Raw genomic sequence first — 23,504 nt, 5'->3', positions numbered from 1 at the left:
TTATACATGATTTAGGAAATTGGGGGTCTGGGGGTTGACATGACACAAGATGCATTAGAATGATAAAAATAGGCACCTGCTTAACATTCTCTTGCAGATTTTCAGGACTGTATTATTAATGTTAATAACACATTACCATTAATGTGCAGGCATTAACATTAACTATACAGGTGTGTGAGATACCTGTATATGTAATTGTGCATACATAAACAATTTCTGGAAGCATGTACCAGAAACTGGTATCACTGACCATCTCTGGGAAGGGGACTATGTCACTGGGACAGGAATGCCAATTTTGAACCATATGCATATGTTAGCTATCAAAAATGAAATTATATAAGTACAATCAAATATAATGTGAAAAATATGCTCATGCCTTTGAATATGACTAGTTTTATCTATTTTCAGTAAAAGCAAACATGATTTAAGACTATGATTCATAGTCTCTATCCGTATTAAATGTGCAATGATTTACTAGGGGCTACTGAGATATGAGGAGATGTTCATATCTATAGTAGATTTAGACTGGTGGTCTTGAAATTCTAGTCAGGTATCCAGTGGCCCCTTTAAGGAGCTATTAGGCAAGAGCTGGTATGTCTCATTAAGGAGCACTCTGGGGAAAGAAAGAGAGAGAAAGTGAGGGAAGGAGAGAAAGAAAAAAAGAGGAAGAAGAGAAGAAAAAAATTGCCCTGAGCACTTCTCACTTTTCTGCTTCTTTTTGCTGGCTGTTATCTGATTCGGAATACATTGCTCTCAACTACAGTTGGCCCTCCAAATCCCAGGTTCTGCCTCCCTGGATTCAACCAACTGCAGATTGAAAACATTCAGGAAAAAGAAAAATTCAAGAAAGTTCCAAAAAAGCAAAACTTGAATTTACTGTGTGCCAGCAACTATTTACACAGCATTTACGTTCTATTTAGATTATTTACACAGCATTTACATATTAGTATTAGGTACTATAAGTAATCTAGAGATAATTTAAAGTACATGGGAGGCTGTGCATAAGTTATATGCAAATGCTACATACACTGTTATACAAAAGGGACTTGAGCATCCTTGGATTTTGGTATTGGGGGTCTTGGAACCCATCCCCCATGGATACAAAGGGACAACTGTACAACTTTTGTTATCTCCACTGATCAGCTCCAAGTGGGTTTTTTTTTCCCTTCCAGTTTTATTGAGATATAATTAACATACAGCACTGTTTAAAGTGTACAGCATAATAATTTGACTTCTATACATCATGATTACCACAATAAGTTTAGTGAACACCTATCATCTCATATAGACACAAAATAAAAAGAAAAAAACTTTTTTCCTAGAGATGAGAACTCTTACGATTTATTCTCAACAACTTTCATGTATTACATACAGCAGTGATAATTAATCATGTTGAACATTATATCCCCAGTACTCATCTTATAACTGGAAGTTTGTACCTTTTGACCACCTCCATTCAGTTCTCCCTTCCCCCACCTCTGGTAACCACAAATATGATCTCTTACTCCATGAGTTTATTTATTATTATTATTATTATTATTATTATTATTATTATTATTATTATTAGCTGTACCGCACGGCTTGTGGGATCTTAGATCCCCGACCAGGGATTGAACCCTGGTCCTTGGCAGTGAAAGCACCGAGTCCTAACCACTGGATCACCAGGGAATTCCCAAGTTTGTTTATTTTTTGGTGTAGAATTGACCTACAACACTATGTTAGTTCCTGGCGCACAACACGGCAATTCAATATTTCCAGACATTACAAAATGATCACCATGGTAAGTCTAGTCACCATCTGTTATCATACAAAGATATTACATTATTATTGACTATATTCTCCATGTTGTACATTTCACCCCATGACTCATTTATTTTGTAACTGGAAGTTTATACCTCTCAATCTTCCTCAACTATTTCTTTCCTCTCCCCACTCCTCTCCTCTCTGGCAAACACCTGCTTGTTCTCTGTATCTATGAGTCTGTTTCTGTTTTGTTAAGTTTGTTCATTTGGTTTTTCTAGATTCCACAGTAAGTGAAATCATATGGTATTTGTCTTTCTCTATCTGACTTATTTCACTTAGCATAATACCCCCTAGGTCCATCCATGTTGTTGCACATGACAAGATTTCATTCTGTTTTCATGACTGGGTAATATTTCACTACCCAGTCATGAAAATACACACACACACACCCCACATCCTCTTTATCCATTCTTCTATGGATGGGCACTTAGGCTGCTTCCATATTTTGGCTATTGTAAATAATGCTGCAATGAACACAGGGGTGCATATATCTTTTCGAACTAGTTTTGTTTTCTTTGGATAAATGCCGAGGAGTGGAATTACTGGATCATCTGGTAGTTCTATTTTTATTTTTTATTTTTTTTTTAATTTTTGGCTGTGTTGGGTCTTAGTTGTGGCACACAGGATCTTCGTTGAGGCATGCAGGATCTTTTGTTGTGGTGCACAGGCTCTTCATTGCAGCATGCAGGTTTTCTCTCTCCAGTTGTGGCACGTGGGCTCCAGGGTGTGTGGGCTCTGTAGTTTGCAAGCACGCAGGATCTCTAGTTGAGGTGCGCAAGCTCAGTAGCTGTGGCACATAGGCTTAGTTGTCTTGTGGAATGTGGGATTAGTTCCCTGATCAGGGATCGAACCCACGTCCCCTGCACTGTAAGGTCGATTCTTTACCCTGGACCTCCAGGGAAGTCCCTATTTTTAATTTTTTGAGGAACCTCCATACTGGTTTCCATAGTGGCTGCACCAATTTACATTCCTACCAACAGTGCACAAGGGTTCCCTTTTGTCCATCCAGGTATTTCTTAATGATCTCCCAGATGCTACCTGGGCAAACAAATGAAATCCTGCCTGTAGGAGCAAAGATTAAACTTCCTTCCTGTTCAATGATTTTTGGAAGTGTCCTGTTTAATCCTAGTTCTGGATTTGTCTAGCTCCAGCTCAGTACAAGGACACTGTTAGGTCATGAGGGAAACTCTCAGAGTCCCTGCCCATCTGCAGATTTTTGGAGGTATGCGTTCTAATTGCTCTGACTTATGTCAGAAGTCCAAAGCTAGGCTTCTATTCTCATGTGCATTAATCTCAAGCTACAGGATCTTCCCATTTAGGAAAAGAATAATGAATGAAATGATTCCTGGCCACCTTTCATCTTGCTCATCCTTATGCCAAACCCTTCATCCTCCAAATGTTTCCAAAAAAGCCTATTTGAACTCTTTTTTGCTTTTATAACACCCTCCTTAGCTTTGGTAATCAGGCATCCACTCTTTGCCACATACCATATGTACTGGCTTATTATGGAAGTTTAGTCCTGGCTGAAATAAACTGCATTGTTTGTGGCCATTGAGGGTGGGTTTGAACTGATAAATCTGGTAGCCTGATAAATCATGGCGTCTATCATAGTCATGACTATTAAGGTTTATCAAGGCTTCATGTCACTTCCCCTTGAGGACTCATGACAGTCAAAAGCTGATTACTTTAACATGATTTATTTCCAAACCACCAACAGCTCTTCAAATGACAGAAAGTTATCAGATGTCTTTCAACAGCCAGCCTGACACTCTGTCCTATAAGCTTTATCTGGCTTTCCTAAGAACATTGTCTCTTAAGCAATTCTTCACTCTATAATTTTTAAGCCACTCAACACAGGCTGTACCAAACCAGCTTGCTCCAAATCCTCAGTTGACTTCAGCTGAACACCCTGTTATTACTGAGAATAGGTTCCCTTATTGTCATCCTGTCAAGGAAGTATCAGGTGCATGTGTTACACTTAGGCAATGACACAGTCCTCTTATCACCCACACAAGCACCCTAATGCAGCCTAAGTTCCTATAAGATACCTCTATCAGTCTGCTTTATCTTTCTCATTACAGTTCTGTCTGCTTCCTCATTTCTGCCTCACATCAGTTTGTATATCTCATGACTTTTCAAGTGAAAAATTTAAACTTTTAACGGTATGCAAAGTTCTGTGCTTGCAGACAACAATCTTTGCTCTTTAGGAACTTATATTTAGAAGGATACAGGAGACATATGCCTTAATTACTGTGATGCCAATCAACTGATTGTGTGATGTATCAAGAGTCCAGGCAAACCATAATAGAAGTTCAGAGGAAGAGATCTCTGTCTGGGGCAGCAGAAGGCTTCATGGTGGAGACAGCATCTGAGCTAAGATGTGAAAGCTGGCTAGGGTTTTAAACCACAACTAAAATGGAAGAGTTGACATTCCAGGAAGAAGAAACAGTCAAGTAAATGGAAGATCTGAAATTATATGTTTAGAAAACAATCAGCAGCCCATTTCTGGCTGAAAAACAGAGTACATGAAAAATAGTAAATCTAGACATTTTGGGGTCAACTTGTGGTATGTTTTGATTTTCCAAATTATAGAACTGGATTAATGTGTAATAAAAATAAAATGGCAGGATTGGAGCAATGTTTTAGAGATGAATTTGATACTGAAATGCAGAGTCAGAAGGATGGAAAAATAGTTAAAAGATTACTGAAACAATAGTAAAGCTCTCTTAGAAACAGGATTGTAAAATAACTGAGTGCTGTAAGGAATTATAAAATAAGTTTTGTGATGAATACTATGAAAAAATAGTATCAATGTATGACAACCAGTTAGCTATTGTAGACCTAATGGATGACTTAGAAAGAAAAGGAATGATAACACACTCCTTTTTTGTATGCTATGCAGCATGTAGCATTTTTCTTTGCATATAGTAGGTGTTCTATAAATATGGATTCAGATGCTCTATTTTTAATATCTGATTTCAACATTCAGGATATTTCTGGGTAAGCTAGTCTCTATTTTGTTGCAGCTAATTTAAAATGCTGGATTTATAACTACTAGAAATTGAAGTGCACTACAATACTGTTGCTATATTATCATTGAAATTCTTTGATAATTTATTACAAGTTTCACAGGGTATACCATCATAAATTTTAATCCTTACATTTTATCTGCAAGAGTAATACATACTTGTAACAAATTCACAGAATATAAGAGCATATGAAATAAAGGAAGCAAATTCCAACACCCCTGGAAACCTGGCAGGTAACAACACGAGTCAAGTCTGACACAGAGAGGGTACATACCTTTTAAAGGGGGCAGCGTTTATCCAGCTCAAGTCAATTGTTGCCAGGCAGGAATATGGGTCCTGGGTTTCCAAATCTTATTTTAAGAGAGCTGGAGGTCCAGGTTTTCTCATGAATTCTTTTGATTTTTAAAACATTCTCTCTCTGTAAAAACTACATCTGCTAGTTGAATCAATCTGGCAGGTCACCAGTTTGCAGTCTCTGATATGAAGTAAAAAAGTGAAAGTCTTTATGCTTTAGCCTCATTTCATAAAGATGTGCATTGCTGACAATTTGATGTACTATGATATGATGATTATGTCTATTAGTCTATAAATTGGTTTTTGAAATTAACAATAGATTGAGGACATTTTATATGCCAGCCTATGGAGATGCTCTTCTACTTCATCTCTTCCATCTTCTTCTCTGGGCTCAGTTTTTCATTTTTGGAATTACATAATTAAATTACTTATTTGTACCACTTAAGGGAAATTTATATTATTTCCCTTTTTAAAAGTTACCATTGGTAACAGATGGGACAGCCTTACAGAGGTATCATTCTTCTCTTGTGCTAACATGGATTCTGTGATCTGGTGTTGCTGGGTGAGTGAAAAGGCACGTGCATTTGAGATTTTAATAGATATTTCCAAATAGTACTCCAAAAAGATACCTGGAGTGTTAGAGTGCTATATTTCTCATCTCTTGTAAATACCAGATAGAATCTTAGACATTTTTCTCAGCCTGATTAGAAATGCTGTATTTGATTATTTTTTACTGGTGAGGTCGAGTACCTTTCTCTGCACTAATTGGTCATTTGTAGTCTTCAATAAATTGCTTGCTCATAGATTGTGCTCATTTGTCTACTCATGTTGTTTGCCTTGGTTACTGATTTGTAGCTTAGTATTTTCTCCCATCCTGTTTGCTCTTGGCTATAGTTCATGTAGTTTACCTTTGGACTTTCTGCCTTTCACTGTATGGAAATGTTAATTTTTTATATAATCAGATAAGATCAGCACATCACCAAATATTTCCTATGTGGCTTCTGAGTTCTAGGTCACACTTGGAAATGTCATTTTCCCTTCAAGATTATAAAAGTATTCACCCACATTTTCTTGTACAGTAATATATATATATAATATACATAATATGTTTATATACATATTAAATACTACTATATTGAATTTAGATATTTAATCCATAAGAAATTTATTTTTCTAAATGGTTGGGGTAGGGATCTACCTGGTTTCCTTCAAATGGTACAACTGTCCAAATATCATTTGTTTGGGTAATTGGACCAGCTGTTTTTAAGTGTCACCTTTGTTATATATGATTTCCCACACATATGAGTTTGTTTTTGTTCTCTCTATTCTGTGCTACTAATATATTTATCTATTCTAGTACCAGTACCAGATTTTTAAATGTCTATAGCATTATACTACCTTCTTATATCCAGTAGGAAGCTCCTTTTTAAAAAATTTCTTAACTATGCTGAAGTATTACTCTCCAGCTAAACATCATTTGACAGTGAGTTTTCTGATTTGGTAATATATCACGTATTACTATTAATCCAAGACTTCTACAATGTTACTTGAAAAAGTTTGAGTTTATTCCTAAATATTTTATAATCGGGGTTATTGGTGAATGAGTTTTTGCTTTTTTTTTAATGTATAGCTCATTACTTGGATACAGTTGTCATATAAGAAATCTATTGTTATTTATAGTATCTTTGGGGGGACCATCTTATCTAACTTAACTATTTCTAAGCAGATGATTTTAGTCCCCTGTCCTGTAGGATGTTGAGGAGAAAATGATCAGTGAGTTGAGCTGCCACAGAAGGATGCTGAGATTTTGGCAGCCTAGTATGTGTTTCTAAAAGTCTGGAAACTCTCAGGACTAGGTAGTGTTGATAATATACATTCTAAAGGAAATTAACTACTAGTTGAAAATAAATTAAGATGTTAGCATTGCATTCCCAAATAGACAGTGGCACTCAATTTAAAGTTCTAAAGAAAACTGTTATGAATGATTATGCTCAGAGGCATTGGTCTGAAATGTTTGCACAATGATTCAGCACTTTATTAAGGTGAAATTTAAAAAAACTGATCACCAACTTGAATCAATAAGCATATGTTTTATAAATGGACTTACACTGAAAGGTAAAAAACATCAAGTTATTTTATAAGTGAATCTGACAAGTATTTCCTGTAGCAATAGCAACCATTTAAATTTTACAGAGCTTTGTAGTTTACCTGCAATCATTTAATCCTCAGAAAAATTCTATGAGATGGAAAACAAGGGTCTAGTGTTATCTTCACTTTCTCAATGAAGAAACTGAGGTTTAATGAGGTTAAATGAGTTGTCCAAATTTATATAACTCTTAAGTGGTAAAGTCAGGGTTTAGATGCAGATCCCCTGAAGCTTGTATCAATATGCATTGCAATCCACACTGCTGCTTCCAAAAAGATCCAGCATATTGTAAAATGACATATGAAATATCCTGATTATCTTGTCTTTGATCCTTGATTACGTGGCTGTGCAATCACACATGCAATCTGTGTGACCCCTATCTGACATTAACATTGCATGGGTACACCAGATTCTCCACCATGCAAGTCTGAATACTGCCTTTCTGCCATGGCCAATGAAAGATTTCATTAAAGCCCTCCAATGTTTTTTTGATATCCATATTGACTTTATGCTAAGCAATTGTGTTCTATATAATAATCAATTACAACATAATTCCAAAAGAAGTTTTTTAGTATTTACAATCCTAAATTCAATGAGCTCTCTACTCTGCCATTGGCATGACAACTTGATGTTCACAAGGATTTGACATTTTTGAGTTTTAGAATCTAGAATATTTTAAAAAGCATTTCTGAACTTTCCATAACAATTTTTTTCTTCAAATTGTGAGGTTGTAGAACTCCTTGTATATTATTTTTCCTATGTCAAATGCCCTCTTCCCTGGTAGAGAAGGGCTGTGAGAAAAGAGGATAGAACATTAATGGATTAAATCTCAATGAATGTCCTACTGATGGCTGGGGAACATACTTTTAAAAATTTAGTTAATTATACACTGAAACTTTCAAAAAAAATTGAGATTTGTTAGATTCTTACTTCTAAAACCCTCACTTCCTCTCTTCCATCCCTTTCCTGCCCCACTCTTGTCATGTTACTTTTTCCTCAAATTCACCAGATCACCAGGGACTAACAGATTTATTCTAAGCCATCTCTATACAGCAAAGTGCTGGATAACAGGTATGAAAAAAAAGAGCCTTTCAAATATTTCTAGTTGAGGAATAATACAGATAAAAGAATATCTTAAGGATTAACTTCTGAGTTCTATTTTGTGCTGGCTCCTGTCAAGCTTCCATAATTTGAACTTTGAATAAAAAGACATATGACCTAAAAATTAGTAATCCAAATAAAGTAAAAAAAGTACCTTTCTGTGAAACTCTCAGAAAGTTGTACTTAAACAAGGAGAAGTCAGTATATCATATACTGTGTTCAACACTTTTTTCAGATTACATGCCAGGGTTTAACAGAGCAAACTGTCAGTCCAAATTATGGCTAGATGAAAAACCTCTCTCTAAACCAGTGACTGTAGTGAAGACAAGGAATATCACATAAAAATGTTTTCTCTTAAATAAAAAAGCCTATACATAGTGTTCTAACCAAAGCAATCCTTGTTTCATGCTTACAACTGAACTCCTTATAAAATGGAGATACGTTGTCATGGAACTATATATGTAGCACCTCAGGGAAAATACTGTCAATGTAATAAACTTATGTAGAAATACATAAAACATTCACAGGTCTTTCCATATAATATTCTAGCATATGTTTAATAATTTTCTCACTTATTTCTATGAGTTGCTTACTGTTTACTTGGCTAAAGAGTAAGATATTACCATAATGAGGCAGAATAGTATATTCCCTAAACAGAAAATTCTCTAAAGGTTTAGTTTCTTAGCATAACTTTTTGCCTGCTAATAAATGTTTAACAAGAACGCTCAGGTTGTTTGAGTGTAAGTGATATTAGTTATGTACCAAAAAAGTTTTAATTAAATATTAATTTTGATGTGAAGACATACCCCCTATATTCTCCACCAATAAAATAGGGCAAGTAGCCTCTGCAACAGTTATAATTTTTCTTTATTTTAGAGAAGAGGAAGTTGCTCAAAATAATAATTCCTGAAATATATTGGCATTTGCTATGTGCAGGAACTATGCTAACAATCTAACAGGATAGAAAATGGGTATTTATACCCATTTTTCAGCTAAGAAACCTGAAGTTGTGAAAGTCACTTGTTATAAATGGTAGGGACAGGATTCAGTCCAGGTCTACTTAAATTTAAAACCTGAAGCTTCAACTAGACATACAGCTACAGAAGAGCACAGGGAATATCTGGCTTCCCCTGAACATATTCTTCAAAAGAATATGCTTTCTTCTTTTAAGAAGAAAATTAGAACATTATGTTGATACAATGGTTATGATTATGATAGTGGCAGCAGCGTGAAAATTACAATGTCAGAATCTGGCAACAACCCTGCTTTAAATCACTATACTATAGTACTTTCCAGGACACTGAGTACTTCATGAGGACTTTTTTTTTTTTTTTTTCTTCTGTTTTATCTATTCACCCATTGCCTGATTATTTGTTATTTCCTGGCTACCTTGTCTTCTAGCTTTAGAAATGACCTAGAAGTCAGACATCATTTTCTTCAAAAACTTCTCAGAGAGGAAACATGTGGTCCTCCTAGAATTCCTGGAAGAACTGGATTATCTTTCTTCTCCCACAATAATAATACTGTCTTCTTATGAAGAAAATGTCAGGAGGTCATAAAATAATTACATTTCCTGATAGTGGTGGTAACTGCACCTAGATGTAGTACTACTCTTTCATGTGCCCTAGTGACATATATTTTTAGGACATCTGGTAAGATTCAGTAGGTTAGAGAAGCTTACAAACAATCTTGGGGTATTGAGTTACAGCTTCAAGGAAAAGAGCATGAATGTATCCACTGAATCATCACTACTAGAAAAATACTTCAGAGTCTTTCATAGTTAAACTTTGATTCATTAGGTTTTCAATAGCAAAGACTTTCTGCACACAAGTAGACAATAGACAGCTTGGTCAGGAATTAAATATGATCCTGGACTTCACAAAGTTTGCTTATGACATTGGACAATGCTATAGTCTATTCAATGAAGTGTCCCAGGCCTGAATCTGTGTTGGGACAGCTCGTTTGCAACTAAAATATTTATCCCACATCATTTGGATCTATTATGGGTTGAACTATGTCCCCTACAAATTTATATGTTGAAGATCTAACCTCCAGTAACCTCAGAATGTGACCTTATTTAGAAACAGTCACTGCAGATGTAATTAATTAAGATAAAATGAGGTCATATAAGGCGGTCTTCTAATCCAACATGAACTCGTGTCCTTGTAAAAAGGGGAAATTTGGACACAGAGACACGCACACAAGGGTAATACCACGTGAACATGAAGATAGATGGAGGTGATACATCTACAAGTCAAGAAATGCCAGATTTCCTGCAAACCACCAGAAGCTAGAAGAGACACATGAAGATTATCCCTCACAGCCTTCATAAGAAACCAATCCTGCCAATAACCTTGATATCAGACTTCTGACAATAAATTTCTGTTTGAGCAGCCTAGTTTGTGGTGCTTTGTTATGACAGCCCTAGCAAACTAATACATGGTCCTTCAAGAAAGATCTTCATTGATTTAGGATGAAATATATGTCTCTATGCCTTCAGAGGGTTAATATGAAAAATGTTCTGGTTAAATAATCCTTTATATTTTATAAAGCTATTGTTAAGATAGCCACACACTATGATAAAGACTATTATAATAAATTCCCATGTGGATTTAGTTGCAAGAAAAGTTTTGCCTTAGGGGTTTCCCTGGTGGCGCAGTGGTTGAGAATCTGCCTGCCAATGCAGGGGACATGGGTTCGAGCCCTGGTCTGGGAAGATCCCACATGCCGTGGAGCGACTAGGCCCATAAGCCATAATTGCTGAGCCTGCGCATCTGGAGCCTGTGCTCCACAACAAGAGAGGCCGCGATAGTGAGAGGCCCACGCACTGCGATGAAGAGTGGCCCCCACTTGCCGCAACTAGAGAAAGCCCTCACACAGAAGCGAAGACCTAACACAGCCATAAATAAATAAATAAATAAAATTTAAAAAAAGTTTTGCCTTAGTATGCTTTTATGTTTTCCTTTTTAATAGTGCCTCAATGTGCATCTCTTCTTACTCTAGCACCCAGAAAGCTTGGAACCAAGTGTATTGCCCAAAACTGAACACGTGTATCTGAAAACATTTACTCCTGAAATGAAAACATTTGCAAAACATCCTTTAGTTGTTTTCTCTTGTTGTATCCTTACTTGTCTCATCTGAATGTAATTTGTAAGTGGTTTCAAAGCCTTTCCGAAAAGAAAAATCAATTTTTAAACAAAATGATAGTATATGCCCTTTGAAGTTAGTCATAATTTGCGATAGTGTCAGAAAAATTAGAATTACTAGCTGGAGAACAGCATTTGGGTAGTCGAGTACTGAATAGCTATTAATTTGGAAAAAAGTGTTGGAGTAGGAGGGTATGGGCATGGAATCATCCCTCTGAGATCCAGGAAAACTCTTATACAAGAGGAAGCATCAAAGACACAAAGATTTTTCCCATATGGTGTTTCATCAGTTCATCAATAACATTACTTTCTGTGATTGGTTCATGACGTCTAGAAAAGGCTCACCTTTTTTGTGTGTAAAAACTGAAACAAGCAGAGATAGTATATTAATGTCCTAGGAAGAAACAAAAAACAGTTAAGAGGAGGACTGATAGTGGCAAAAGCTTAAGCAGGGAAGTTGAATGATAATTGTGGCAGCAGAGCTGCAAGTAAGCAGGCGTCTTGATGTCAAAATGAAGTGAGTCAATGAGTCAATACCAAATATCAATGAGGTCTGAGTCTGGTGATACAAACTGCAACTTGCATCCCTGCACTGAAGCCCATTAAGCCAAAGACGCAAGAAGTCCAGAAATACAGAGCATCGACAGTGATGCCACAGAACATGTGTGCAGAGAGCATAGCATGAAATTCAAGAATTCACCTGAACCTTAGTAATTCTCCAGATGATGCACAGCAGTGTGCCAAGGCACATCAACCAACATATCCAAGCAGCTGGCAAAGTAGGTGGATGTTTACAGTCACTGCATGCAGCTCAGTGTTCATAAGCTGTGTCACAGCTCCCCCTCTCCCTCAGCTACTACTGCATCTGTACCTAGGGCTCCATGAGCAGTCTTGAGTTCCAGGCACTCAGATAATTTATGATCTCATGTCATTTTCACAATAACAGTATGAAATAGATTTTTTTAAAAATCTTGCTTTAAGGTAAGGAAACAGAGGATCTGAAAAGTTAAGTAATTTGTTCAAGGCAACCCAGCTGATGAATGGTGGAGTGGTATTCAAACTTAGGTCTGTTGGAATTTCAAGTGTTCCTACCCAGCCTTTTCAAAGAATCATTGCTATTGCTAACTCAATCATTGTCACTGCCCAGTTTGGAAATCTCCAGATCAATATTGTTATTTTTCTTCTTTAGGAGAGTATTTCTGGCTTTTCACAAAATGTCTTGCCCCCTTTACAGCCATCCTTGTCATTTCATTAATGTCACTTATTCTTCCCTCCATAGTGCTGTTGATGGCAGCTTATCTCTGGATACAAGGTCTTTTAGGAGAGGGTGGATAATTGTGTCTACTTGGAATCAGCTGTAAGTATGCCTTCTGATTTCTTCTCAGCATCTCAGAATGACTGATTTTGTCCCTGGTGTGACCCAGTTGTCTTGCCCCTTTACAAAGCTGGAGATCTGGAGTCAAAGCAATTTAAGGTCTGAATTTGCCCTATGGAGAAATTTCAACAACTCTAGGCTCAGACAATGGACAATGACAAGAGGGTCTTACCATCTGTGGGGCATATGGATCTGGCCACCATACTATGCCTTCTTTCTTTTAGCTTACATTATAGTATTTAGGTCAAGCAACTTAAATTGACACCCTTTGTAGTAGCCTGAATAATGACCAATTATGTCCATTTCCTAATCCTTGAGACTGTGAATGTTACCTTATACAGTAAAAGGGACTTTGCAGTTATGATTAAGGATTTTGACATAGATTATCCTGGATTATCTGGGTGGGTCATAAATATTATTACAACTGTCTTTAAAAGGGACAGAGGGAGATTTGACTGCAAAGGATCAGGTGATGTGATGGATCTGATGATGCTATGAAGCTCTAGCAATAGAGAAGACAAGGAAAGGGATTCTTCCACCCAGAGCTTCCAAAAGGGAGTACAGCCCTGCTTACATGTTGACTTTAGCCCAGTGAAACCAAATTTCAGACTTCTGACTTCCAGAATGTTGTTTTAAGCACCAAGTGTGTGTTAATTCATTATAGCAACCATAGGAAACCAATGAACACATATTTTTAACCTTAAATGGAATGGGCCCCAAATACTTGAAATGTTACCATCTTCTTTATCAATGTCTTTCAGAAAATAACTCCCTTAGAGATTCCACTCAGTTTTACTAATAAGGGGCTGGAAGCCCAATAATGCAACTTCAAAAAAATATGCAACCCTTCTTTTCAAGAAATGTGTTAATTAATGTGGGCCACAAACTTTGCCTTTTAATATTCTTTGTTCAGTTGGCATAATACAGCTGGGGGTCCTATGTTTAAAGGAAATAGTAGGAAGAGTTCTTGAGTGTCCTTGACTATGCCCCCTCCTCCTCCCACTTACCTTTTAGTGCTGAGGCTCAGGCTGCAGAATGCAAATTTATTTTGTAGATTAGATCTTATTTCTTGTACACCAGGTCTGTGTAGCTGCTCATTTCTAGTATCCGGGTGAAATAAGTCTAGAAAATGCCCAATAGCCCTATGCAAAGGTGAAAGAAATGAAAAATTATCAAAGAATGTCAAATAAATATGCACACTTATTATAGTTATTTTTGTGTTTACCATGTAAAACCATTAGAATATTACTACCCTTTCTGATGTACCTTTCTGTGGCTCATAGGAATTTATATTCATAACTTCTTATTCTAAATAGACGACATGAAAGACCTTTGGATTCAGCTACTTTCCTTTTCAAATTTCACTCCCAAGAAAGTGAAGCTAATGATCATGAATTGGCACAGTGTATATTTTAGACAGATTCTTAGGCTCATGACCCAGTTATGCTACTGCTCAGATTTCTGACTCCTGCCTGGAGCTCATCCCAAGGCACCTGAAAGCCACTTTTTACTTAACCATGGTGATTTCAGGGTCCCATGGATCTGGTTCATCTCAGCAAGGCTAATATTTCATTGAACAACATACTCAGGAAAAGAAACTTAAAGGTGTTTTCTGGCTTTATTTAAAATGACTTAGAGAAAGATGCTATTTTGTTCTTTGTGGCAAGTGTTCCTGGTTTAAACACACAGTACTCCAGTAAGTCTTCTAATTTTGACCAGGAGTTGCTTTGTGTAATTCAGAAATTACTGATTGAAAATCCTTTAAATCCTTTCAAGTTTTCCCCTCAATATTTCAGATAGGTGAAGATTTACTGTTATCTAAAGCTTTCTAATAGGAACATTTTGATTTAAATGGGATTTTGGTCATATTTGAAACTATCAGTTAAAAATCACTGGACTTACCTGGCTGTCCAGTGGTTAAGACTCTGTGCTTCCAATGCAGGGGGGGATGGGTTTGATCCCTGGTTGAGGAACTAAGATCCCCAATGTCACACAGTGCGGCCAAAAAAAAAAAAAAAAAAAAAAAAATCACTTCTTTATAGTTCTTAACCAATTCGGTGCTGTTTTTCTTGCACAAATTGAAAAACAATTATTGACCTTAGAGAGGAAACTGCATGCCCTGGGTTGGTGATGAGGCCTTTTCATAATTCGTTGTACATACTCCAAATCTCGGTGGAAATCTAGAAATACTATGGAGCAAAAGACAAGAGGCTTGCCTAGTGGGCAGAGAAGTTGGGCAAACTTAGGTTACGGGACGAAGGCTTGGGCTAGAAGCATTTGGGAACAATTAGGGAAAGAAACTGAAAAAACAAAAGAAAGAAGGAGGATAGAAACACAAGGTCATAAGAGGCAAGAGGGCTCAAGGGAGGTTAAACTGTAACAGAGGAAAGGGACGTTCATGAATTTAGAAAAGGGAAAAGTGGGACTAAGTGCTAATTTGTTAAATTTGGAAATGGAAATTGAGGGATGTCGGATGGCATCTATTGTTTCAGTGAGTAAGATAGAAGACTAGAGTTCAAGGAGGGGAAATGTTCAGGATAATATTTGTGAATATGATAGAAAGTCAATTAATGACTGAAAAAATTGTTGAGTGGAATGAAGGCTGGGGTGAGACTGCATATCTTACAAGTCTGTAATAGAACAATCAGCTAGGCTATGCTTTGCAAATTCAGGTACCCTTGGGTAAATCAGCTGTGTGCCTAGAATAAACAAAGCTGTAGGAATAACAGAACATCTTCCTCTAGTATCAGTTTTACTTGAAACATTTGAATGAAATTTTAAGTGCTTAATTGAATGTTTTAAAAATATTTTAATATAGATAGAATGAAAATCAGGGTAAATTTTTTAAGATAAATGAGAAACTTCAAACAAATTAAGTGCCTGTGGTAAGCTGCTCTTGATTATAACCCCCAACACTCAAAGGACTGCTACATGTATCTGTTCATTTTCTTCTACCCTTGGAGGAATGTCTACAGAAAAGTTTCAGATGCTAGGGGACTGTAGACAATGTGAGCAGGAGCAGAGAAAGCAAGAGGGCTGATTTCTCCCTGGGACTGGCAAGGGCTGGAGGCCAATGAGGTGAGGAAATATAAGGTGCTTGTGCAAGGCATTAAAGGTGGCCTTTTACTCCATAGGATAAAGTGATTCTCCCAATCTGTCTGACATAGATATTATATTTATCACTGTTTTACAGATTCGGAAACTAAACCTCAGAGTGGTAAACCATTTGCCTAAGACACATAGTTGATAAGTAACAAGGGAACTGAGTGTGGTCAGAAAGGCTCTGATGGCTTAGGAGACCAAGAGGTAACAGAGGGACTACAGGTCTTGATGACGGTAAAGACAGGGTCAGCAGGGGGCAGGGCCTAGGCAAGGTAGAAAGACATCAAAGGGAGGCACTGTATTTATTGGTTGTTTGAAACCAAAAAATCATGGTTTAGATTTAACAAAACTCCGTAAGCACCATTCCAAAAAATCAAATCAGCCTTATACCTCCCACCAGCTATTTAGGGTGGTTGTTCCTCTGCCTCATTTTTCTTTCCTGGAGGACAGAAACTGCAATAAGACTGAAATTTACTTCTGTTATGCAACAATCACAAATTAAGAAAATGGAGTAAACTACATTGGATTAGTTAGCAGTGAAGTTTTTCTCCACACCATGTATTTGGGGAAAAGCACAATCTCTAGCAGATTGTATCTTCTTGCTTCTCCTTAATAACATACATATAGTATGCCAAAGATTTGGGACCTATGAGAGCTTCTGTTCCTCCCAGTTACACATCATTGTGTTGCCTGTGGTCAGGCTCCCTCATTACTTTAAAAGACTTCTTCCACACTAACATTTAGAGCAACCTTTTCAATCTCTTGGGGATTTCAAATTATTATTTTTGTTACTGTTCATTTAATATGTATTTCTTGAGCACAAGCTGCATTTTCAACATTGTGCTATTTTGGGGGCAGGGGGCAGTGGAGGGAGGCAACAAGAGACTTGTTTACAACCCAGAACTCATCTTTAACTGCTACCTAGTTTACCTACAAATCAGACTTAAACCTGTTTTCTAATAGATGGAAATCCTAAATAATCAGTAGTAAGGTTTAATAAAGAAGGAGCTTGTAGTAGGGCTGGTTGGTCCATTTTGGAACCTGGTGTTTCCAGAGAAGCAGGATTCGGAGAGTTAAGAGTCAGGCAGAGGACTTGGGGGACTAGGTATGAGGTAAAATCATTGTGTGCAGCAGAGCTGGAAGGTCACAATAAAATTCCCACAAATTAGGGAGGTTAAAGATGCACTTGGTGTGCTGTAAAATGCATTCATGAGCTGTGCGCCAGACAGGTGAGAATCAGCCAGGGCAGCTCCATCCTTACCCATGATTCCCTTCCTCAGTTCAACCCATCAGCAGTAGCAGCTACAGATTAAAAACAGCAACAGTAGCTCTATGTTGGCTAATCCTACTCCAGAGAGGCCACTATGTCTATATACATTAAATGACTTTACCAAAAAATGTCCCTCTGAAATGGTGGACAGGAAATGAAATTTCCTGGCAAAGGAAGTGGTGAATGCTGATTAGAAGACACTGTCTTTCATGAACTCAGTAGAGATGACTTCTCTATTGAAAGCAAGAAGCAATCTTATTGCTTTGTCTGGGAACCAATATTTCCAGATTCTTTTGATATATTTGTCTAAACAGTGGAGGCTGAGTGGAGAAATGTTACTGATTTTCAGATTAGACAAGTTAATTGTTATTACAGAATCGACTAACTTAACAAGTGTGTATCTGAGTTGACCAGAAGTACCTCACCTCATGCAAATCAGTTTCCCAAATAAAAGAATTTCTGAGATCACATCATTTTGTTTAAGGTAAATGGACTAGCTTTTAATGTAAAATACCAAAATCATAATTAAGACTAAGAAATGTGAATGATCCATAATGTATTTTGAAAGCCAAGTAGGTAAAAATCCAAAAATTTAATCATTCAAGAGAGTAATGCAGAAATGTCATGAAGAACATAAATGTCGAATTCACAAAATACCATCTGACAGACATTTCAGGTGAATGGTAGCAGTGTGAGTCTAATAACAAGAACAAGAAACAATTATAAAATCTAGGGGGCCCTCCAGTCCTTTCCATTAGACATTTACATGACAAGTCTGAAGATGTCTTAATAGGAAGTTTGGAGATTTTATCAGAATGACTTTTTCCTTCACAGATTCTAAGGAATGAGACGTGTATGCCATTGGTGCAGATATTGAGATTAAATATCCTCCATAGGATTGTGCAACATTCATTAAACATTCTGGTGTACAAACTATGTTCTAAGTATTGGGATAACTCTCAAAAATCTACTTAAGCTATTTTTTAATCTTTAAGTGGAAAAAAGAGGTGTGGGGAGAGAGGCAGTGTGAAAACGGCACTAAGAGGGATACGCTGGGAACATACTAGAAAATCAAAAGGGTTTCTGAAAACTTGGGCAAATTTAATAACCATGCTTAGGAGAGGCACTTTAGAAATCACGACTATAGGAGCCCCTGTATTGTGTGAGGTGCCGTTGCACAAGCAAGGATGGTGTGAAAAGGGACATCCCAGGCTGCCACCATGGCTGACCTGGGTGGATAACGGAGGATCAGTAAATATTTCTTACAAATCTTCCTATTAGATTGCCAGTTGTGGTAACATATTTGTAATTTTTGAGAAGCAATTAGGTCAGGAAAAGATTTTCTAGAGTTTCTGAAGGTTTTGGGGTTGAGGATGAGTACTACCATGACCAGGACGGGGGCTCTGAAGCCCAGCCCTCTCCCCTCCCAGCCTTGTGTCAGCACTGGTGGTTTTGGTGAAGATTAAAGGAGAAGCACATACAGAGCATCTGCATTCTACCTGGTACAAATAAGAGCTATCCTGATCACCAACATCTTTTTCATCATCACTCATAAAGTGCTAGGATATATATGAGAGGAATGGTGAAAACTTAACATTTAAACAAAGAATTTAAAATGAAGAGGAGAGTTACAAAAACAACAAGACCAGAATGAGCAGCCAACTCTCAAGAGCCAGGTTCCAGTGAAGAGTACACATTCCAAGGGAAAGGACTCCCAGCCTTTCCTGTCAGCAGGCAAGTTCCGGGGAGAGTAGACTAGAGCACATTTCTCAAAGGGTGCCCACCACATTCACATGAGATGTTCTGTTGGAAAGGTGGATGTCTCCAAATCACTTCCCAGGCACCCCGACTCAGGAGTGCAACAAAGCACAAATGGGAAAGGAGCCACTGTCAGGGGCGACTCATGGGGATGTCAGGACTCACTTGTTGCTCTCAAACTACTCAGCTTCGCAGACCTCTGAGTTTTCCTGAACTTCTCTGTTGCTCTGGTAGTATGAGAACACATTTCCCAAGGGAAAGGCCTTGTGGAGGGATTGCTTCTTCTCCATGGCATGGAGATCTCCTGTCCATCTTCGCCCTGTGGGAGAAGGCTGTGGCAGAGGCCCCTGGCCTGGGGGTGTCAGTGCCTGGGAATCCCACTCAAGCCCATGCCAGGGGGGGTCTGGCAGGCAGTCCCTACCTCACTGATGTGCAGGGCCACAAGCTCAGTGGAACCATTGTTGGCAGTTGGCACCACCTTCATGAAGCTCACTTTGCTGGGGTCCTATTCCTTTGAGAGGCAAAGTGCTGCTGCTGAACCCTTCTCAAGCCCAGCTCCATGGTCCCCAATGGGGAGGCTGCTGGGGCTGCAGCTCTCGGGACATGTTCTGGAACATGTTCTGGGCTCTAGGTGTTGGCTTGGTCACTCCCCAGTCTGTCACTGGACCAAGGGACAGCACCTCACCATGCCTCTGGTCCAGCTTATATCATAAAAGCTGGGGTCACAAATAACACCCAATGCCCAGAGCTCTGCTGATGACATGAACTCAAACAGGAAGAACAATACCTGGCATGAGGTTCACTCTCAATCCACATGAGCCCTGTCACAGGCCACCTGGCCTGCTGCCTCCTCCCCCCAACCCATCACTATTCTTCCTTATGTCCTTAAGTAATGACAGACAATGAGACTTGAGGATTGTTCTTAACTCAGCTAAGGGACTTGGCATGTTCTGTTTTCTCCACCTGGAACAGTCACACAGCTGGCTTCAGGCCTTTGCTCAAAGGTCGCCTTCTCAGGAAGCTGCCCCTGGATGCTCCGTCTAGAGTTCCCTCACAACATTCCTATCCTTGTCCTGATTTTCTCTCTTTAGCATTGACTGCTGACTATGAGTTCTATCTTCCCCACTAACACCATAAAAGCCATGGGTTTGTCGGTTTTGTTCACTGCTATTTCCCAAGCACCTAAGACAAGGAGGCACTGAATGGAGTTCAATTAGTGCTCCCTCAATCCTGTGAGTTGCATCCATCCCACCCTCTGCTGCCATGGGTGTTTGGGGGATGGGGGTGGGAGGGGAGGCACAGCCCTGACCCTGAGAAACAAGGCCCTGCCCCTCTGAGAGTTCATGGGCCACCAAAGCAAGCAGAAAATAATGAAACTAGACAAATTTACAAACTCTGGTAACCTATGAAAGAAAAGTGCAAAGCACTACATGGGGCCAGCCCCATGGCAGGCCCTTTGCAGAATAATCACAATGGTACTCTGAGGTAGGTGTTACAGTTCTCACTAAGGACCCCAGCTAAGATCCCTGATGCAAACCCAGATCTTCCTGTCCTAACCTCACAGCTGATTAGCTCTTCTTTGTTCTTCATCCTTGGAGAGAAGTTTAACAGTCATACTTTTTAGTTGCAGGCCAACAGGCAGCCCCCCCCAACAACTCCCCTCCATTCTTTTGTCCCTCGCTGGGGTCTTCCATTGTACTGACTTGAAGCCACCAAGCCCAGAAGTTTGAGCCCCTCCCCAGGGATAAGGCTTGTTGGGATAAGGGAGATTTCACTCTCTCGGAAGACAAAGAGGATTCAGTCCACTTTTGAGGGGGTGAGGGATTCCTGTCTCTTTCTCCAGCCCTTGGTGCTGTTTCCTTTCCCTCTTCTTTCAGCAAACACATGTCTGGGATCTGAGGGGAGGCTGACTAAAGGCTGAACTCAGTGCTCATGGCTCCAAACCTGCTGGTGTCATCTGAGGCAGACCCAGAGGGCCTGATATCAACTGCTGACCCAAGGCAGCTCTCACTCATCCATATTTCAGGGCTAAGGGTCACATGCACTATCTTGCTGTTGTATCCTGATGGCAGTCTTAACTAAATCACTCTCGTCTTGCAGAAAGGCATGAAGACTCCAAGCAGTTAAGTCACTTGCTCACAAATAGCTCCTGCTCATCCTAAACGCTGCCTTAACTGCATTTCAAACTAGCTTTGGTCCACACAGTGTGGGGGAATGAAAGGGTGAGCCTCTGAGCATTGTACAGTAGGACTAATGCTCAGTTCTCAAACCAAGTTTCATAGATAGGGAAACCTACCCTGCAGGTCTAGCCTCACAATTTGAAAAGCAAGATAGGAGATAAGACTACAAAGAAGACAGAACCGCTTCCAGGAAAAACCGAGTATCCGCTACTATGGGACCCAGCATTAACAAATCCTATCAAACAGCAACATATACCGGGCCCTGCGCTAAACTATCGAGTCTAAATGACCACACCAGGAAGGAATTCCAGAGAAGGGAAGTAACCGGCGCCAGGGTGGCAGAGCAAGTCAGCAGTGGGGTCGGGATTTAGCCAGCGCAAAAGGGTGGAGAGCGCCGCTGGAGACCTAGGCCCAGCAAATGCGAGGCCCAGGCAGGGTTGGGGACCGACACAGCTCAGTAGCAAAGCCCGACCTTGCTGGGGATTGGGCTCGTGCGCAAGCACTTACCGGGGTGCAGGTGAGTGCGCACTGCGCGTCCTCGTACCAATGCGCCGAGAGAACGGTGAGTGAGAGCGCGAGGCACATGGTGGCGAGCACGAGCAACGTGGCCTCGGGGACCTACGTCCAGCTGCCAGCCCCGGCAACCAGTGGCCGCGGCACCCAGCCTGGCCAGGTAGAGCAGCCCCTCGAATGGCAGCACCGTGAGGCGCCGCAGCAGCGCCAGCCACCGGTTCGGCCACAGGGCGGCGGCCAACTCACTCACTGTGAGTGCAGGTCCAGCGACAAGGGGCACGCGCGCTGCAAAGACGGTACGCGGCTGCAACCTGGGCTTGGGCTGCTCGACGGGGTGGGCCAGGTCTAGCAAGGCCGAGCCCCTCAAGACAGGCCGCTGCCCCCAGACCCAGCCAACACCGCCCCCATCTTTCCCAGCGCCGCGCTGGTTTCCGCAGAGGCACCGCCTCACGTCTGACGTTTTACTTCCGCTGAGCCTTGGGCGCCACCAGAGCATCGCGGAATCAGAACAGCCAGGGACACGTAGTGGGCTGGATCCGGAAGTGGCTACTCACGTAAGTGGCTACTCACGGGGACGCCATGACAGGTTGCTGCCGGAAAAAGGTTGGACGCAGCCATGACAGAAAGGGCTTGAAAGGGCTAAAGGCGGCCTGTCTACCCTGCCACGCCGTACTGAGACCGGAAAAAACGAGGCAAGCCCGGGCGCCGTGACAACCTGAACCGGAAAAGGCGAGTCCTCCTCCGAGACTACACGGCACCGGCCTGGCTGGTTCACGAAGGACGGAACTTGTACACTTCGGAGGCAGGGCCTGTCAGGGAAAAGCCGGTGTTCAGGGGGCGGGGCTTACTATGGGGGCGGGGCTTGTGTCTCCTGCCGAAAGCCTCCTCCTTCAGGGTCCTGGGGAGGGCTCAGGACTGGCAGGCTTAAAAAGCTAACACAGGACACAGCCACACATGACAAGAGCCATCATGCAATAGATAATAATTACTCACAAAATTACTACTTTAACATAAAATATGAAAAATCGGTGTTTATTTGAAATGATGTATTTTTTCTGTATTATTTACTTTCCTGTTACATAAATGCTATTGTTTGAACAAAACCAAAATAGTATTGTACTAATAGTGGCAATGGTACAGTACTTAATATTGTACTACTAATAGAAAAAGGTATATCAATATGTTTATAGTGTTTCTGTCCTCTGATACAGAATTTATATGAGCTATATTTTCAACTGTTTATTGGATATTGAATTTTCTCTTACATTGCATGTTCTTAAGATTCTTAAAATACATACGTGTAAGACTTTGCAAAAGGAGAATGTAAATGCAATAGGACCTGGATAATATTATATATTTAATAAAATAACGATGATGTTTCTTTCTTTCCCATTACACAGTAGGATATTTTTACTCTTTCACTCTTCTTTTCCAATTATGCTTATATGAACAGACTGCGACCTTTAGAACATCCTTTTCTTTTATGTAGTTATAAAACTAAGGCAAAGATGACATCATTTTGACTTGCTCTTCTCAAGTTCACAATTCTTGATTCTTGGTGTCATTCCAATGTGATGACATCAAGCTAAATATCCTCTCAACTAAAGCCTTTCTTTACTTACTAACAACAACAAGCTTTTTGACTTGTAGGACTTTGTTTCTAGTTCTCCAAAGCAGGTTTGTTTTGTAGACCAGCTTATTTATCAGTCAAGCCTTTGCATCTATAAATTCATCATATACTGCTATCGGTGTCCAAAATGTCTGTAGATTTTTGAACACTCAGAAGC

The 23,504-nt window shown here is 39.7% G+C and overlaps 1 protein-coding gene across 1 annotated transcript; it reads right to left on the bottom strand.

Moving 5' to 3' along the window:
- Positions 1–753: 753 nt before the first annotated feature.
- Positions 754–22,518, bottom strand: LOC137751000 (uncharacterized). Its single transcript, XM_068525460.1, has 6 exons — positions 21,712–22,518; positions 14,992–15,083; positions 14,797–14,867; positions 13,902–14,036; positions 11,865–11,913; positions 754–807 (listed from the first exon to the last, which is right to left on the bottom strand). Exons 1-6 carry the CDS (start codon positions 22,211–22,213, stop codon positions 754–756), a joined length of 903 nt encoding a protein of 300 aa, XP_068381561.1. The 5' UTR covers positions 22,214–22,518.
- Positions 22,519–23,504: the final 986 nt, after the last annotated feature.

Source organism: Eschrichtius robustus, chromosome 17 (genome assembly GCF_028021215.1).
Source record: "Eschrichtius robustus isolate mEscRob2 chromosome 17, mEscRob2.pri, whole genome shotgun sequence".
NCBI lineage: Eukaryota > Metazoa > Chordata > Mammalia > Artiodactyla > Eschrichtiidae > Eschrichtius > Eschrichtius robustus.
This window is presented reverse-complemented; position numbering and strand designations above follow the sequence as displayed.

Coding starts and splice junctions, on each gene's coding strand:
- LOC137751000 (XM_068525460.1), bottom strand. CDS start 22,213: ATGCTCTGGTGGCGCCCAAGGCTCAGCGGAAGTAAAACGTCAGACGTG. Junction 11,914..13,901: donor CTGAGCCTCAGCACTAAAAG/GTAAGTGGGAGG, acceptor GTTTCTTCCTAG/GACATTAATATACTATCTCT. Junction 808..11,864: donor AGTTTTTACACACAAAAAAG/GTGAGCCTTTTC, acceptor TTCAATCTGCAG/TTGGTTGAATCCAGGGAGGC.